This window comes from Crocodylus siamensis, chromosome 5, assembly GCF_052110815.1.
Source record: "Crocodylus siamensis isolate JL-2025a chromosome 5, ASM5211081v1, whole genome shotgun sequence".
Classification (NCBI taxonomy): Eukaryota; Metazoa; Chordata; order Crocodylia; family Crocodylidae; genus Crocodylus; species Crocodylus siamensis.
In genome coordinates, this window is record NC_143399.1 from 207,286,069 (window position 1) to 207,305,642 (window position 19,574).

General features: G+C 51.7%; 1 protein-coding gene across 1 annotated transcript; it reads left to right on the top strand.

Annotated features, from left to right (window-relative positions):
- The first annotated feature begins 5,545 nt into the window (after positions 1-5,545).
- LOC149865275 (uncharacterized) lies at positions 5,546-19,570 on the top strand. Its single transcript, XM_090048058.1, has 6 exons — positions 5,546-5,921; positions 6,812-6,984; positions 7,473-7,599; positions 10,488-10,604; positions 17,500-17,684; positions 18,184-19,570. Exons 1-6 carry the CDS (start codon positions 5,690-5,692, stop codon positions 19,567-19,569), a joined length of 2,220 nt encoding a protein of 739 aa, XP_089904184.1. The 5' UTR covers positions 5,546-5,689; the 3' UTR covers position 19,570.
- The last annotated feature ends 4 nt before the right edge of the window (positions 19,571-19,574 follow it).

Genomic DNA, 19,574 nt, shown 5'->3' on the forward strand with positions numbered 1-19,574 from the left:
AGCTGTGCCAGCGCTGGCCGCAGCACGGAGCAGGTCCTGGAGCTGGTGGTGCTGGAGCAGTTCCTGGCCATCCTGCCCCCGGGCATGCGGAGCTGGGAGTGGGGGCGCGGCGTGGAGACCTGCGCCCAGGCCGTGACCCTGGCCGAGGGGTTTCAGCTGGGCCAGGGGGAAGTGTAGCATAACGCTGACTAAAATAACTGGATTCAGTTTAGTTCACGATGCTTTAATGTAGCTTAATAACTTTATGCCCCTCTTTTAAGGGGTAACTGCTGGACTCCGTTGTGTAGTGACTCTTGCGTGACTTAAGTAAATGCACTTTGTGTGCACTGTGCTGTTGTACGGCAGGTGTGGGTGAATGATGAGTGAATAGGAGATTTGCAGGAGGAACAGGGAGAGGGGAACTAACTTTGTGCAAGCAACAAGGCACCAGATTGTAAATTACCAGCCAATACACTAATTAATGGATAGCCAAAGAATCCCTTTGAAGCCAAGGGCACAAAGGAGATAGTGAGGGAAGGGATGCTGCCTTGTGGGTAACAAGGACTCTTCAAGGCTGAGACCCAGTTTTACGACCTCGAGCTGAGATAAGCAGAAGATGGATGCAAAACAACTGTTGAAATACGGGCTAAGCATGGAAAAACCCCAAACGGCTGGACAGACTGGTAAACCCTGTAAAAGGAGGAGTCAGACTGCCGGGTTGGGTGAGTCTTTACTGCTGTTTCACGGGAGCATGGACGCGTCTGTTCAGCCCGCTCCAAGCTGCAATCTTCCAAACATCATCGTCTACTCGATAAGCCTGGAGTTGGTCACCCTGGGCTGATATTGAGCAACTATTGCTGGTAACTATATCCGGTGTACGTGTGGATGGAGTGGTTGTTTTGTGTACCCACGTGTAACGATGTGTATGATAATTTGTGTGTGTTTGTATGAATCGTGTGTCCGAACCTCTGTGTCCGACTCATGTAATCAATAAACGCAGCACCTTGCCTTATCCCCCTTTATAAAGTCTCGCTTTTTGATTTAGCAATTCGTATTTAAAGGTAACATTTTGGTGGAGAAAGCGTGTGGGGGTGAACAAAGTTATATGCTGGGGTTATTGATGAGCTCTATGCTCTATGTCATCATTACTGGTGGGTCTTATGTGATAAGTCTTGTCTGAATGTTTATTTGTCTGTCTGTCTAAAAGCGTGCACGCTGACCGTGGTAGAAGTGCCGGTTATAGCAGTCTCGGGTTAGGCTGGCCCCATGAGAGAAATAGCCCACCTGTGGGTTGTGGATAATAAGAAGCTCGCTTCATGTGTAGGTCGAGGTCCTGGCTGCCTATACAGGGGTCCATTGCTTTGGGTTGGATTTTTGTCTTGAGACTTGATTATATTAAAAAAACAGACTTTTGGTGCATGTTACAGACTAGGATACTGGCTTTAAGAAATAATAAACAGTAACTATAATAAGTAGATTATTATAGTATTGGGAACTTGAGTTAAGATGTTTAAAAGACAAGGAGTGAGGCAGATGTTGAAGATCTGCTGCCTATGTAACTGCAGGGTGTAAGTCTCTTAAAGCAGTGGTTTGGACATAGTCCTTGGACTGAGCAGGCAGTATCAGATGCCCACACCATTGAAGACATAAGTTACAAATTCAGAAACTATATGCAGATATATAATATACCACCCCACTCCACAAAGAAGGAAGCTGCTGATATGTGGCTTTTATAAGAAGCTACTAAAAATCTTTTCCTCTGTCTGACTAACTGTGAGGAGGCACTCGAGCAGAGAGAGAAACAGCTCACACAGATTACACGTGAATTGGATACTTTAAAAATAGCAGCAGGATGCACACACTCACAGCTGCAAACCCTTCGTAATGTTTTAAATGAAACTGCGCTGAAAAATAAAAATCTTAATACAGTGGCTGAGGAGAAGACAAAACTAGAACACAAGGTCCAGTTCCTACAAGGAATGGTAAAGAAATTAACACTAAAGCAAGGACAGGCACTGGCAAATCACATTCAGTGCAAGGCCATAATTAAGCATCCAAGACTTAAATTGGGATTTGCAAACAGGCAGATTGCTGCTGTTACTACTAGGGACATCCCAATGGACATCCCGGATTCAGAACCAGGACTATTGAATACAATTAGAGTGCCAATGCATGGGGTAGCTACCCGCCTGGAGCAGCTTCCATGAAAAGCTGTTCCACCACTGAAACTAGAGGGCCTGTGCTGACGAACAGGGCGAGGGGCCAGTAACTGGTTCCCAAGCCACCACTACTATCATCCCTTTGACAGCCACAGATTTAAGGGCACTAGCTACAATATTAGGGCCCCTGTCCAGAACAACCTTTAATAAATGGATAGTACAAGCAAGCCAGATCGCCCTTAAAATATAACTTGGCGGTAAAGCTTCACTGTTTGAATTTGCTGATGACGCTAAGATGTGGGGGGAATGTGGGTATGCTAGAAGGGAGCACTAAGCTGCAATCGGACCTAGAGAGGTTGCAGGGGTGGGCGGACGAGAATAAGATGGGTTTCAACACTAACAAGTGCAAGGTGCTGCACCTGGGGAGGAACAACTGGCACCATACCTACAGGTTGGGGAACTCTCTCGTCAGTGCAGAGGCGGAAAAGGATCTTGGAGTCATCATTGACTCCAAGATGAACATGGGCCGGCAGTGTGGGGACGCGGTCAGGAAGGCCAACCGCACCTTGTCGTGCATCCACAGATGCATCTCGACCAGGTCCAGGGAGGTGATCCTCCCCCTCTGTGTGGCACTGGTCAGGCCGCAGCTGGAGTACTGCATCCAGTTCTGGGCGCCACACTTCAGGAGGGATGTGGACAGCATGGAGAGGGTCCAGAGGAGGCCACTCGCATGATCGAGGGCAGCAGGGCAGGCCCTACGAGGAGAGGCTGTGGGACCTGAACCTGTTCAGCCTCCACAAGAGAAGGCTGAGGGGGGATCTTGTGGCCTGTTATAAACCAGTCAGGGGGGACCAGCAGGCATGGGGGGAGTCCCTGTTCCCCCGAGCACCGCCAGGAGTGACCAGGAATACCGGTCACAAGCTGGCAGAGGGGAGATTCAGACTAGACATCAGGAGGCGCGACTCCACAGTCAGGGAGGCTAGGATCTGGAACCAGCTTCCAAGAGAAGTGGTGCAGGCTTCTACCCTGGGGGGCTTTAAGACAAGGCTACATGTCATCTGACCTCGGTGCTCTTTCCTGCCAAGGCAGGGGGTCGGACTAGATGATCTACCTAGGTCCCTTCCGACTCTAGCTACTATGAAACTATGTGCACCTTGCTGGGGTCATTTGACCCCAGTGCATTTTCCTGCGATGGCAGGGGGTCGACCGGACTTGATGATCTGCTCAGGTCCCTTCCAACCCGACCAACTATGAAAAGAAATGCAGCGCATAATGTCAGCTTGTGCGAGTTCAGATCTCCAGGGTATTGTATAGAGACTAAGTACATTAACCCAGGTTCCCACTGTATTGGCTTTGTTCAAACACCTGGGCGGTGCTATGGGGTGTCCATATTTACTAGCTCAAGCAGCTACCCTAACGCACAAACCAGATGAGGACCCTAAAATGTTTTTAACATGTTGGGGACTCATGAAGATAATGGCAAGAATTGTAGTTCCTGGAGGAGGGAATAGAGTTCTAAACAATATGCAGTTTCCAGTGGAAATCTTGCAGGATTGTGCAGCAGCTATGTAGCCAATGTATGCAAACAGATTGGGTATCTAGGATGATGGACATCCTACCGCATCAACAGACTCCAGCCAATAACACTGCATGCGGCTCTTTGTAACGTAACCATTCAGAGAGAGAGGGCTCCAGGCGTGCCAGCAACAGACCAGGTCACTTGTTCAAATAAAAGTGGCGGAAGAGACAGATAGATGTCAGGACAAGGTAGAGGTAAAGGCAGTGGATGAAGCAGACTGAATGTAAAATCCTCAGCTAAGTGCCGTCGTGCTGCCTGGCGTATCCTTGTGAACCATGGTTTCATCCTTATGGACTGGAGCCGAGTCCCACCTGGGCAGCGCTCTGGTCCTGACACGTGTCCGGGGTGCAGGAGAAGCCTTGGCCCATGGGGGTGGTGGTGGGGGCTGTGTGCTGTGCTGGGGGAGGGGCGGCCACTGGAGGAACCGTGCAGACGGGACAGGGGCCGCGCTGGTGCCAGGCGGGGGCTGCAGGGCCTGGCAGGGGCCAGGGCAGGTGTAAGGCTGGGAGGGAGCTGTGGAGCTAGTCCGCTCCCCAGAGGCTGTGTGGGGCAGGAGGGAAGCGAGGACAACCCTGAGGCTGCTCTGAGTAGGGACAGTCCGGGGTCAGGGCTGGGCAGACCTCGTCTCATCTAGACTGGGATGGAGTGGGGGTCTCCCCGAGGTGGTCGGAGACGGCACCGGGAACGACCTTCCCACCCCAGAGACAGCAGCACTTCCGGGGTCTCTTCTACCTAAAATCCAAGGGGCCGCAGGAGGTTTGCAGGCGTGTCACAGGCCAGCTGGGCACTGAGAGTACATCAATTTAGTAGTAGACTGACTGAGCACTGCAACTTTATTAGCCACTGGGCTTTTTGGTTCAGGATCAAGGAGGTGATGTTGGGAAGGAAAGCAATGACAAGTTTCACTTATAAGTAAAATTTATTCTTTTTTATGACAACAAAAGATATAGTTTGCACATATGACAGTTAGTAAAAAAGTTAAGCTAATAAACAGACAACAAAACAATACAGATTAAAATTGACAGTGATAATAAACAGATAAAGAAATTAACCAAGAGTTCCCACTTGGTTAACAACTTATTGATAGTCCTTCAGTTAGAAGATACACATCAAGTTGATTCAGCAAAGTCAGATGTCTCTGAACTGGGCTGTCAGAGTGAAATCGGGGGAGGCCCGTCAGTCAGGATCTGGTCCTTGCTCTCAGGGAGTAAGAAAGATCTGTGGCGGTGTGGGACAGCGATGACCCTTCTGTTCCATCCTTCCCGAGGGTTGCTTAACATGCGTGTCTTTTATATCCTATTTATGCTATTTTTTTGGTTATATAGCCATTCATAGTGTTACTTTATAGCTGTTATCCTATCGGGTTAAAAGGTGTTAAATCATTGCAATAAGTTACTGCCCAAGCTTGGGTTTACCCAATAAGCAAATCACACCGCATCACTTTGGGGTCCCCACCTAAGTTCAACCCACTGTGTTAATTACACTTTGTGATTATGTTTGTTAGTTTTTTACTGATTCTAAGCAAAATCAGTATAGAAAGCTATATATCTTCTTCCAGACAGACAGGAAACTGCTACTAAAGCTACTTCAGATACCTTTAAAAAGCAGATTTCTCTTGGCCAGAACCAGAATGGTTAATAACAATCACACAGGCGCCTGCAGGAGCTGTGCCAGCTCTGGCTGGAGCCCCAGCGCCGCAGCAAGGAGCAGGTCCTGGAGCTGGTGGTGCTGGAGCAGTTCCTGGCCATCCTGCCCCCGGGGATGCGGAGCTGGCAGTGGGGGTGTGGTGTGGCGACCTGCACCGAGGCCGTGACCCTGGCTGAAGGGTTTCAGCTGGGACAAGGGGAAGGTGACCATCTCTTTGTGAAAGCATTAATTTCAGCCTAGTCATCAATGCTCCTGTCCCTACGTCTAAGTGTTTTGGGGGTGCTCCCTCCCCGCCCCATCTCCCCCACGTCCCTGCTCCCCACCGATGTGTTTGTCTCGTCCCCAGGTCACCGGGAGGGGGAAGGTGGAGGACGTGTCGGCAGACGAGATGCAGCCCACGGGGGCGTGGCGGGAGCCTGGTGATGCCTGGCCGGAGCAGCCGCAGGCCCGTGGTGCCGACAGGCCGCTGGAGGAGGCAGGGCAGAGGGGAACCCCCGGGCCTCGGGACCAGCCACCCCGCGTCCCCAGAGAGGAGCCCCCGCCCCGCCAGGCGTCAGGTGAGGGACAGGGTGGAGGCCCGGGCGTGCGAGGTCTGGGTGCCGGCGAGGCCGTCCTGCGCGTGGGGGAGCGGGTCGCGTGTCTGCCCTGTGGGTGGGGGGCCGAGCGCTGGTCCCTGCGGGCGGGTGTCTCCCAGGCGGGGGCTCCTGATCCTGCTCCCTCAGTGTGCAGCACCCAGCAGAGAGGCTTTGTCTTGCTTGGGCCTTGTCGTGCTGCCACGATACCAGTCAGTGACCTTATTCGTGTCCCAGCAGTCAGTGCTCGCTCGTCCCTTTCTCGTGCCTCCATGAGCCCTTTGTGCCCCATAAGGGGCTGGTGCAGGTGAGATTCCCCAGTGTCTCCGTCTGGGTCAGGTAGAGTTAACCCGGGCCTCGGTCTTGCAGATTCCCCCAAAACAGAGACTCTTCTCTGTCAGCACAAGGTACCGTCCTTCAGTGGAGTAATCTCTCTTCCACATATTTCCATGGGGTCAGTGTGCCAAAGGATCGGCTGTTCTTGTTCTCCCCGTGCCCCTGGGAGCATTTTGCATGCCCTGGAGAACCCAGAACTGGCATTTGTCTTCCCCCAACCCTCCTCCCCCCTAACCTGTGGATGTGACACAGCACCAGCATCCCTGCAGCTTCCTCCCCAGGGAGTGAGGTCCCTGCAGGCTCTGACATGGTGGTAGGATCACCACCCTGCACCGGGACAGAGTTACTGGCTCTCATCTTCATCTTCATGCCAATAGAAGTCTGTTAGGAAGAGCTGTGGGGCTTGGAGTCTTTCTTCTCCCCACTCTCCACACAATGAAGGCTCTGGCTGCCTTTGTCCTGGGCCAGTACAGGAGAGGAGCAGGGCTTTCCCTGTGCCAGCAGGACCAGGGCTCACCTGTGCCTTCTCCACCGTGCAGGTGCTGGGACCCTGAGCAGAGCTGAGCAGAAGCCTCCTGGAGAAGAGCCTGGAAACCTGGAGCTGCACAGGACTTCCCCAGGGAGACTGGAGGACGGGGGCTCCCTGACACGTGAGCTGGGCCAACTGCAGAGGTGGCAGAGCAAACCTGCAAAGCAGAGGGAGAGCTTGGGGGTGAGCAGGGCACTAGGTCCAGTTGGGAGTGGGAGTACAGCTGGGGCAGAGTGCAGGAATAGCCAGGGGTGGTGTAATGAGTTTGGGGTGCAGAGACCCAAAGAGCATCAAGCCTGTGGGAATGCAGCTTGGTGTGTTTGTTGCCTCCATTACCAGGAGCTCCCTCCTAAGTGCAGATGGGCAGGGGGGGCTGGCATGGGCAGGCCATGTCAGAGTGCATGGAGCCAGGGCTCCCTGCCCCTAAAACTGCTGCCCAGGCTGCATCGAAGGACTGAACAAAGAGAACATGATGAGCTGAGCTAAAGCTGACACATGGACCCCTATGTGCACAGCTGCATCCACGTCAGCTGAAGACTGGGAAATATTGCACCCCTACCTGTCGTGACAAAGCCTGCAGTTAGTTGTAATATTCTGATGGCAGACAGGGCTGTGGGGGCTGCAAAGAGCTGGAAGAGGAGACGCTGATGGTGTAATGCTTGTGACTGCAGCTCCGCGAGGTGTTTGAGGATGTGGCTGTGTATTTCACACGGAAGGAGTGGGAGCTGCTGGAAGACGAAGACAAGGTGCTTTACCGGGACCAGATGCTGAAGAATTTCCAGGTCCTCGTCTCGCTGGGTAAAGCGCTGGTTCTTGCTTCTCCCTGCAGCTATGCGAACTCTGCGGTTTATTGTCGTCTCCCTGTTTCTCAGCAGTCTCATCCGCGTGCACCTTTGGCTGGTGGTTTCAGTCTGCTTCCTCCCCGCTGCTCTGTCAGTGATCAGACCTCTCTCACATATCACGTTGATAGATCTGCCTTCATTTCATTCAGCCACTTTCACTTGCGTCTTCCCCATTCTTGTAACTCCTGGTGCTTCCATATCCAGCAGTTTCTTGACAAAATGATCTCCCTTTGCCTTTTCACGGTGTTCATACCATCTTCAATTCGTTATGCATCAGTCCATTAACAGCTCTTCCTTGGGGAATATTTCAGATTTTCTCCTTCACTAGTGTGTCCTGTCCATACACATTTATCCGTCCTAGCGTGCTCAGTTCAGTGCTATCTAAATGCTTTTCCTCCTCCTTTGGTTATGACCCAGCACAAGTTACTGGAAGTCTCATTAGTCTCTCCTGCATTTCATCAAGTCTTCCTCCAGTGGCAGATGTACACGTGATGTAACCCAGGTCCTTGTGCCAAGGGGTCACCGGAAGCTTCTGTCCACGTTCCTTCCTCACATCTTCATCTCTGTAGACCAGAGACTTGGATTTGCTGTACTTGTGTTTAGACCTGTGCTCTCAGGCTCGCTCTGCCATTCTCAAGTTTTCTTGTTCTCCTAAAATCCCTCTGTAGATTAGACACCCGCCGCTGTGATAACAAGAACCGGGCTAGGTGCCAGGCCTAGTGAAAACCATTTTTTGTTTCCAGAGGATCTCTAATACAGGAGCTTGTTCCTGCTTGTGTGCAGGCTTGAGGTACTTACCTTTTCCAAGTCCATTTACTTTTTTGATGCTTTCTTTCTCTGCCTCTTCCCCCAGAGTGCTCAAATGCTTTCTGTAGCTCAGCAAAGACCACATAGACCATTTCTACATTATGGGCTCACGTGCTATGAAGCGTGTGTCTTTTCACCTTCTTTTTGTCGTTTCCATAACTCTGAGGAACTTTGTTTTACACCTGGCTGTATTTACCAACCTGTGGACTCATCTCCATTCCTAGGATGTTCCTCCCATTGGATGGGATGCTGGTTTCAGTTGCAACTCCCGGTATTAGTTTCATAGTTGGTCAGTTGGAAGGGACCTGAGCAGATCATCAAATTCACTCCCCCCTGCCATGGCAGGAAAGATTACTGGGATCACACGACCCCAGCAATGTGGACATCTAGCTTCCTCTTAACGACCCCCAGGGTAGGAGCCAGCACCACTTTGCTTGGTAGTTAGTTCCAGATCCTAGCCGCCCTGACCGTGAAGTTGCGCCTCCTAGTATCTAGCTCGAATCTCCCCTCTGCCAGCTTGTGACCATTATTCCTGGTCACTCCTGGTTGTGCTCAGGGGAACGGAGACTCCCCCAATACCTGCTGGTCCCCCCAACTAGTTTGTAACAGTCCACTAGATCCCTCCTCAGCCTTCTCTTGTGGAGGCTAAACAGGTTCAGGTCTCATAGCCTCTCCTCGTAGGGCCTGCCCTGCTGCCCCCTGACCATGCAAGTGGTCTCCTTTGGACCCTCTCCATCCTGTCCACATCCCTCCTGAAGTGCGACGCCCAGAACTGGACGCAGTACTCCAGCTGCGGCCTGACCAGTGCCGCATAGAGGGGGAGGATCACCTCCCTGGACCTGCTCGAGATGCATCTGAGGATGCATAACAAGGTGTGGTTGGCCTTCCTGACCGTGTTCCCACACTGCCGGCCCGTGTTCATCTTAGCATCAATGATGACTCCAGGATCCTTTTCTGCCTCTGCACTGATGAGTAGGGAGTTCCCCAGCCTGTAGGTATGTTGCTGCTTGTTCCTCCCCAGCTGCAGCACCTTGCACTTGTCGATGTTGAATCCCATCCTGTTCTCATCCGCCCACCCCTGTAACCTGTCTAGGTCCAATTGCCCACTCTCTGGGTGCGGCCCTCCAGCCAGTTGGCGACCCATTTGACTGTGTAGGTGTCAATGCCACAGTTCCCTACTTTTTAATGAGAAATGGGCAAGAGACAGTGTCGAAGGCCTTGCTAAAGTCCAGAAAGGCTATATCCACCGCTATACGTGCGTCTAGGGATTGTGTGACCTGGTCGTAGAAGGCCACCAGGTTGGTCTGACAGGACCTGCCTCTAATGAACCTGTGTTGGTTGCCCCTAAGCATAACCTCCCCCTGGCCCCTCGTGGACATGCGCCAGGATAATCCTCTCAAAAAGCTTACCCCGGATCGAGGTAAGACTAACTGGCCTATAGTTTCCTGGGTCCTCCTCCCTCCCTTTTTTGAAAATGGGAACCTATGAGATAGTCTTGTTCTGTGCCCTGGTGATGCTGATTTATCTCGTCTGGCAGAAAACAGTTTCATTGTCAGCCACCTGTCATAGATGCTTTTCACTGCCGCAGGTCCTCACTTCAAACCTTCCTTGAGAATGAAATCATTTCCATTCCTTTAACTGGAGTTGGACTGATGAGAGAAATGATATCTAGCCATAAGTGTGTCCAGTGTCTCTTCATTTTGGTACTTTGGAAACAGTAAAAGCTTTATCTTTCTCCTCCCTAGTACATCGCGGGTCACTGCATCTCCATGCCTGTCTTTGGTTGACTGTCGGTTCGATACCCTTTCTATACCAGGCAGTGGTTGGGGCTTTGTTTCCTATGACCATTCCTCCAGTACCTGTGTGACAAAGACTATTATCTCTTCAAGACTTCTTTCTGCAGTGCTTTCCCTTTCACCCTAAGTGCTTTCTCCTCAATGAAACCTTGAGTTCATTGGATCCATTCCCCAAATCATGGTTGGTTATTCTGCATGCAGTACCCGGTCACAAATGCTCTTTAACCACTGTCCCAAACAGGACATGGAGGTCCCACCCCTGACTTAATCTGCCGCATCCAGCGAGGACCGGAGGAGCTGTGGGTCTGTGATGATGAGGATGGTGGGGAAATCTCAAGGTCAGAGGAGCTGCTGCCAGGTGAGTTGGGGCTGTCCCCTCCACCTAATTCCCCTCTCTGAAATGCCCCATGCCCAGGGTCAGGGCAAGCTGGGAGCTGCTGACATGCCCTGTGCTGCCGTTGCAGGGTGCTGACCTGAAATACAATACATCATACTGTAATGTGTCCAGGCAGGTGTTATTCCCCCTCCCTGAAATGTAATTACAAGGAACTCTTCCCTTCTCCTCCTGATTACAGCTGTTACGGGACAATTGAGTTTGCTTTCTTGATTTTTTGGCTCATATCTGTTTTCCCTGGGATACCGTGTGTGACGGGCCAGTAGGGGGGCCCTTCTGCACCGAGCCAACTGCCTTGCTGCAGCCAAGCAAAAACCCTACTTCGAGTGGCTCCCCTGGGCTGCCTGTGTCTGGCCAACCCTTTCCTGGAGCACACCCACAAACCTGGAAGAACATGGCCACCACCGGGGTCTGGGCTTTGTCCAGGTTCTGTGCTCCCCGGGGTACAATGGCCTTATAGGTGGAGCTTGAGGGTGCTTCACCCACCATGAGATCTTGGAGTGCGTCCTTTAGTCAGAGCATAGAAGGCAGTCTCCCGTCGTCAGCTGCACAAGGGGAGCAAACTTGCCCAGTCCCTCTCAAACATTTACTGCTGGCCTTGCTATGATAGTTAGCTTTATTGTTGGAGAGGGAGGGCATAGGAGAGGAATACAAACCAAAAGGAGCTTTGAAAGAAAACAGCCTTGAGCAAAACAGTATAAGGGTCTCGTGGGCCCTTTGAGAACGTGTCTATGTTACTGGCTACAATTCAGATAAGTTACTCACAGCAGTGTCCAGAGGATCCTAGAGGTGCACAGCTTGATCCAGTGACCAGAAGATGTCTGCCTGTCCCAAGATGGAGGGACCCTATTTATAACTTTTCTGACCTCACTACCTCTACTCAACCAACATTGAGTGTTTTCTGAGCATCACTGATGCTGGCCAGTGAGGTTGAGTAGTGTCAGCCCTTACTTTGCGTGGGGATCAGTGTCTTAGGACCACCCTCCCAGGTCAAAGGTGGGAAGTTTAGCAGTAGCCTGGCCACAGGGAAAGGGAGTCTCCCCTGCCCCTAGGGGATGCCCTAGGCAACCAGTTTGATAGACACATGGGCAGAGAAAGAGGGAAGGGGAAAGCAGATGAGACAAAATGAGGGGGCTGCAGTGCAGTTCTTTCACACCATGATCTTAAATGTGCATCTTCACTGAGTAATGTAAGAGTTCAGTCCACAGGCCAAGATAGCCATACCTCCCTAACACCTGGTGGACTTCTATGACCAGGTCACAAAACCCTTAGATGCAGGTGTTGCAGTGGATATAGTCTTTCTGGACTTGAGGAAGGCGTTTGACACTGTCTCTCACCCCATTCTCATTAAAAACCTAGGAGGCTGTGGCATCGATACCTACACAGTCAGATGGGCCACTAATTTGCTGGAGGGCCGCACCAAGAGAGTTTGGGGGACGGGTCATTTTCGACCTGAAGGGATGTGGGCAGTGGGGTTCCCCAGGGCTCGGTTCTCAGACCTGCACTGTTCCACATCTTCATCAGTGACTTGGATGAGGAGGTAAAAAGCACCCTGTTCAAATTCACAGACAACACTAAGACGTGGGGGGAAGTGGGCACGCTAGAAGGGAGGAACAGGCTGCAATCGGACCTAGACAGGTTACAGGGATGGGCGGATGAGAACAGGATGGGTTTCAACACAGACAAGCGCAAGGTGCTGCTCCTCGGGAAGAAGAACCGGCACCATACCTACAGGCTGCGGAACTCCCTTCTCGTCAACGCAGAGGCAGAAAAGGATCTTGGAGTCACAGTTGATGCCAAGATGAACATGGGCCGGCAGCGTGGGGACACGGTCAGGAAGGCCAACCGCACCATGTCATGCATCCATAGATGCATCTCAAGCAGGTCCAAGGAGGTGATCCTCCCGCTCTATGCAGCACTGGTCAGGCTGCAGTTGGAGTACTACGTCTGGTTTTGGGCGCTGCACTTCAGGAGGGATGTGGACAACTTGGAGAGGGGCCAGACAAGGTCCACCCGCATGATCAGGGGTCTGAAGGGCAGGCCCTACAAGGAGAGGCTACAGGACCTGAACCTGGTCATCCTCCACAAGAGAAGGCTGAAGGGGGATCTAGTGGCCTGTTAAAAACTAGTCAGAGGGGCAGGCATTGGGGGAGTCCCTGTTCCCCCGAGCACTACCAGGAGTGCCTAGAAATAATGGTCACAAGCTGGCAGAGGGTAGACTCAGACTAGATACCAGGAGGCGCTACTTCACGGTCAGGGTGCCTAGGATCCGGAACCAACTTCCACGGTGCTGGCTCCTACCCTGGGGGTCTTTAAAAGCCGGCTGGATGAACACCTGCCTGAGGTCATTTGACCCCAGTACTCTTTCCTACAATGGCAGGGGGTCAGACTTGATGATCTGCTCAGGTCCCTTCCAACCCTACCAACTATGAAACACGCTTGCCCAGGACATGATGGGATTTTTAGTCCCCCATGGAAATCAAGGTGAGGTACAGAAGCCCTGTTTAACCATTCCTGTTGGACAAGAGAAAAGCTGGGGCTGTCCCTGGCTTCTCCTGCTCAGGTTGACCTGGAACCCAGGAAGTGTTTCATCACGCTCTCAGGCTGTATTAAATGGCTCCGTGGCGTGGGAGGGATTCAGAAACTTTCATGTTGTGGGAGGAAGGAAACCCCCATGTTTTGCACCAGAACTGTCCCCTTCCTGTTTCTTCTCTAGGGCCCTGAGTGTCACAAAGCCTAGGACTCAGGATCATGTCAAGGCCTTACACCCAGTTCAGACTCCTGTGACATACAGGCCAGTTGGGACTTATCAGCAGAAGAAAGCTCCATGGGCTCATTCCCTGCAACAGACCATGCCCTGGAAGCAGGCAGGAAGCACAGCTCTGCTCCTTTCAGAAGAGAGAGCCACAGCCCTTGCCCCACCCACAGGTCCAGGGGACATATCCCCCATGCCTCCCCTGGGGTGTGCACTGCTGCAGTAGCTGCACTCCCTGGATGAGCCACAGCTCTGTCCTGCACCCTGCCCTACTCTACCCCAGCAATGTAGAAGCTTCCCAACCCCACTCCCTCACCATAGGGGCCTTGATCTGCCTCCCTGACCACCCATTCCCCCCAGCAGACTTACCAGCTGAATGCTGTTTTCCAAGCTGCCTGGCTGCATATGGGCAGTCAGAGTGGTATCGGCTGACATGGCTCACTAATAATGGGCCATCAGTATCAACTTAAAACATCTTTGTTCGTGCACACCTACCCACATGTCCTTGTCTCGGCAGGGTCCAAGGTGATGGGGCTGACAGCTGGGACAGAAACCCTGAGAGTCTGTCTCTGAACTCGCCCGAGTAGGGAACATGATCCTGCCACGAGGACCTGGCTTTCCCTCACTCCCTGCACTTTGGGTTTATAGATTCATTGATTCATAGACGGTTAGGGGCTGGAAGTGACCTCGCAGGTCATCAGGTCCTGCCCACCTGCACTAGGCAGGAAAGACAACTGGGATCAGGTGAGGTCAGCAAGGTTACTGTCCCGTCTCCTCTTGAAGATTTCCAAGGTAGATGATTGGACCACCTCTGGAGGGAATTTATTCCACACTCTGGACACCCTAATTGTGAAGACGTTTTTCCTAGTGTTAAGCCTGAAACAGTCTTCCATGAGTTTTTGGCCTTTACTCCTGGTTTTCTTCAAGGGTGCCCTGGTGAACAGTTGCTCACCAAGACATTGATGTATGCCTCTGATGTAGCGGTAAACTACTACCAAGTCCACTCTCAGCCTTCTTTTTTTTTAATGCTGAAGAATCCCAGGTCCCTCAGCCTTTCCTTGTATGACTTGCCGTGTAAGACTCTGATCATACATGTGGTACTTCTCTGGACTCTCTCAAGCTTTACCACATCCTTGTTGAAGTGCGGTGTCCAGAACTGGACACAATACTGCAGCTGCGGTCTCAACAAAGCTGAGGAAAGTGGAAGAATCACCTGCTTGGTTTTGCTGGGGATGCATCGATTAATGCATGCTGGCTAGAACAGCACACCGATGACACGTGTTCATACTGTGGTCTATTATTACCCCTAGGTCCCTTTCAGTCATGGTGCTAGTCAGTTTGGTGCCACCGAGCATGTAAGTATGTTGGGAATATTTGCCCCCAGATGGAGCAGTTTACACCTCTCAGTGTTGAACTTTATCTGGGTCTGATCTGCCCAACTCTCCAACCTGTCTAGGTCTGCCTGTATCTGCAGCCTATCTTCAAGTGTGACTATGCTCCCCCATGACTTGGTGTTGTCCAAGAACTTGACCAGTGAGTTCTTCACCTCCACATCCAAATAATTGATAAAGATGTTGAAAAGAACTGGACCAAGCACGGACCCCCGAGGGACACCACTGGCCACTTCTCACCAGGGTGACACAGGTCCATTCATTAGGACTTGCTGAGTCCTACCACGTAGCCATCTTCCTACCCACCTAACCCTCATACAGTTGAGCCCACAATCCTTCAATTTTCCCATGAGAACATCATGAGATACCAGATCAAAGGCCTTTTGGAAGTCTAAGTATATAGTGTCTTGGGTCCACCACGATCCGCTGGCTGGGAAATTGGCTCCGTGGTCGGACCCAGAGGGTGGTGGTTGATGGCAGTCACTCATCGTGGTGCCCTGTGACCAGTGGGGTCCCCCAAGGCTCTGTCCTTGGACCCATATTGTTCAACATCTTCATTAATGATGTGGACATTGGAGTCAGAAGTGGACTGGCCAAGTTCGCCAATGACACCAAACTTTGGGGCAAAGCATTCACACCAGAAGACAGGAGGACAATCCAGGCTGACCTCGACAGGCTTAGCAAATGGACAGATGAGAACCTGATGGTGTTTAACACTGAAGAATGCAAGGTACTCCACCTTGGGAGGGAAAACCTGCAGCATCCTTACAGACCTGGCAGTGCTAGGCTGGCTAGCACTACGGATGAAAGGGACTTGGGGATCATCAGTGACCACAAGATGAACATGAGCCTGCATTGTGGTGCTGCGGCTAGTAAAGCAAGCAAAATGCATAGATGCTTCTCAAGCAAATCCCGGGACGTCATTCTCCCCTTGTACTCGGCCTTGGTGAGGCCGCAGCTGGAGTACTGCATCCAGTTTTGGGCTCCACAATTCAGAAAGCATGTGGAGAAGCTTGAGAGAGTCCGGAGGAGAGCCACGCTCATGATCAGAGGTCAGGAAAACAGATCTTACGATGACAGGCTGAGAGCCATGGGGCTCTTTAGCCTGGAAAAGTGTAGGCTCGGGTGATCTGATGGCCACCTATAAGTTTATCAGGGGTGACCACCAGTTTCTGGGGAACGTCTGTTCACCAGAGCGCCCCAAGGGATGACGAGGTCGAACGGTCACAAACTCCTGCGAGACCGTTTCAGGCTGGACATAAGGAAGAATTTCTTTACTGTCCGAGCCCCCAAGGTCTGGACCAGCCTGCCAGCGGAGGTGGTTTAAGCACCTACATTGAACACCTTCAGAGCAAACTGGATGGTTATCTTGCTGGGATCCTATGACCCCAGCTGACTTCCTGCCCTTTGTGTGAGGGGCTGGACTCAATGATCCTCCGATGTCCCTTCCAGCCCTAATGTCTATGAAATCTATGTCGACCTCCTCTCTTTTATCCTCCGGGTGGTGAGTTATGTGGTTGTAGGAGGAGATGAGATTGGTAAGACAAGACCTGCCCATGATGAAGCCATGGAGCCTGTCATTCAGAATCCTTCATTCTGCAAGCTTATTGCACATAGACTCTTTGACTAATTTTTCCAGTAGTTTTCCTGGGATAAAAGTTAAGCAATTTGGCCTATAGTTGCCTAGGTCCTTTCTCCTCACCTTCTTGAAGATGGGCACAGCATTGGCCCTCTTCCAGTCTTTAGGAACCTCCCCTGGGCACCACAAGTTTTGGAAGAGTTTCACCATAGGTCCCATGATGACTTCAGCCAGCTCCTTCAGCACTCTCAAATGAAATTCATTTGGTCCTACTGACTTATAAATGTCTTACTTTTCTAACTGATCGCACACCAGCTCAACATCAACAGTAGGAAGGTGGTCACTCCCACCATGCTCATTCTGAACCTTATCTAGTATGATTTTTCTCTTAGTCCGGTAAAATACCAAAGTGAAGTAGTCATTCAGAAGTTCAGTTTTCTCCTGAGTGCTGGTAACCAGCTGTCCTGTGCATGTCCTGAGTCAGGTAGAGCTCTTCAATATAAGTCAGGAAGCAACACAACCGATCCGACTTAGACAAGTGTTCCTCCCGAAAGATGTCTGGGTAACTGAAGTTGCTGGTGACGACCGTGTCCCTTGCATGCGTGGCCTCTGCCAGTTCTTGAGAGAACTCCAGATGGAGCTCCCCCCCTTACTCAGTGGTCTGTAGTATACACCTCTGTTTCAAAATGCTCCCCGCGCCCCTGTAGGTTGGCCCAGAGAGTTTTGACCCATTCTTCTTCGGAGCTGATTTTGGCCTCCAAGGAAGTGTACTGCTCCCTCACCTAGAGAGCTAAACCTCTGTCTTTCTTCTCTACTCTGTCTCTTCTGTGCAGGGTATAGTGGCTATGTTACAATCATGTGAGGAGTCCCACTAGGTCTCCGTAATCCCTACTAGATCATAATGCCCACTGGAGAGTAGGAAGGCTAGCTCCTCCTTGATCCCCATGTTCCTGGCATAAGTGTACAGGCACCTGAGTCCCCCAACCGAGATTTGGAAGAAAGACCTTGATTTCTTGAGGGAACACAAGGGCCAAAGTCCAGGCCTACTCAGGCCCATCCCAGGAGAAAGAGTAATCGTAATTGCCCCTTGCCAGCAGGATAGGGACTAATCTGGAGTTTCTCTTCCCCATGCAGGAGGTGCCTGGCTCCTCGGAAAAGCCAAGGAGAAGACTCATGTGGAAGGGCCTGCAAATGCAGAGTCGCCATGGACTTCCCTAGAGAGTTTGGGTGAGATGGACTCCCCGAGACCTGAGAAGGAGCAGTGGCCCAAGAGTCGGGGGAAACCCCAGAAGCAGATGAAGAAGGTAGCAGTAAACCAGGTACCATTTGCAATTGGGTGTGAGTGGAAAAGGGACATACCCCAAAAGAGCTCTGGGCGCAGGGAAGGATATAGGGATATGAGTTATCTAAAGATCTATTGGAAAGAGGAACTGCATAAAAGCCAAGGCAATGGGAAAGGTGCCAGAGACGATGTAGGAGCTCTCTACCAAGCACAGGGGTAGAGTCCACCCCTGCTTCAAGGTCAGGAAAACCTTTGACTGCCCTGCCCCAGATAGGGCACAATTAATAAGATAGGGTACACTGGGGAGAAGCTCCATATATGCGTGAAGTGTGGGAAGAGGTTCTCTTGCCTCTCAACAGTGGTTGCTTACCCCCAAATCCATTCTGGAGAGCTCCCCCACTGCTTCACCAAATGAGAGAAGAGCTTTCTGTGCCCCTCTGACCTGGACAAGCACCTACATGGACACGGGGGGGAAATGTCAGTACCACTGTGTCATGTGTGGTGAGACCTTCTTCCATTGTTTCTCCCCAAACCAGCACCGACGCATTCACCTGTGGAGGAAGACACACTGCTGCACTGAGTGCAGGAACAGCTTCATCTGCTGGCAAGACCTGTCCCAGCACCAATGTGTGCAGAGTGGGGACCATCCACACAATGGCACCCAGGGTGGGAAGAGCTTCAGGCAGCCCTCCAAACTGCGTGCATGCACCAGTGCTTTGCCAAGGGAGAAGCCACATCAGTGCTCAGAGTGTGGGAAGAGTTTCAACTTGTCCTCCAAGTTAACCAAACACCAGCTCATTCACACAAGCAAGAATCCACATTGGTGCTTGGAATGTGGTAAGAGCTTCACTCGCTCCTCCAGCCTGGCTGAGCACCATCGTATCCACACAGGGGAGAAGCCACATCAGTGCTTGGAGTGTGGTAAGAGCTTCACCCGGTCATCTGACCTGGGGAAGCACCAGCTCATCCACATGAGGGAAAAGCCACATCAGTGCTTGGAGTGCGGTAAGAGCTTTGCTCGCTCCTGCAGGCTGGCTGAGCACCAGCATATCCACACAGGAAAGAAGCCACATCAGTGCTTGGAGTGTGGTAAGAGCTTTGTTCGCTCCTCCAACCTGGCTAAGCACCAGCGTATCCACACAGGGGAGAAGCCACATCAGTGCTTGGAGTGTGGTAAGAGCTTTGTTCGCTCCTCCAACCTGGCTGAGCACCAGCGTATCCACACAGGGGAGAAGCCACATCAGTGTTTGGAATGTTGGAAGAGCTTCACCCGATCGTCCGACCTGGTGCAGCACCAGCATATCCACACAGGAAAGAAGCCACATCAGTGCTTGGAATGTGGTAAGAGCTTCACCCGATCATCTGACCTGGGGAAGCACCAGCTCATCCACATGACGGAAAAGCCACATCAGTGCTTGAAGTGTGGTAAGAGCTTTGCTCGCTCCTCCAGCCTGGCTGAGCACCAGCACATCCACACGGGAAAGAAGCCACATCAGTGCTTGGAGTGTGGTAAGAGCTTTGTTCGCTCCTCCCACCTGGCTCAGCACCAGCATATCCATACAGGAAACAAGTCACATCAGTGCTTGGAGTGTGGTAAGAGCTTTGCTCGCTCCTCCAGCCTGGCTGAGCACCAGCATATCCACACAGGAAAGAAGCCACATCAGTGCTTGGAGTGTGGTAAGAGCTTTGTTCGCTCCTCCAACCTGGCTAAGCACCAGCGTATCCACACAGGGGAGAAGCCACATCCGTTCTTGGAGTGTGGGAAGAGCTTCACCCGTTTATCTGACCTGGGGAAGCACCAGCATATCCACACAGGAGAGAAGCCACATCAGTGCTTGGAGTGTGGGAAGAACTTCACTCAGTCCTCCAGCCTGGCTAAGCACCAGCATATCCACACCAGAGAGAAGCCACATCAGTGCTAGGAGTG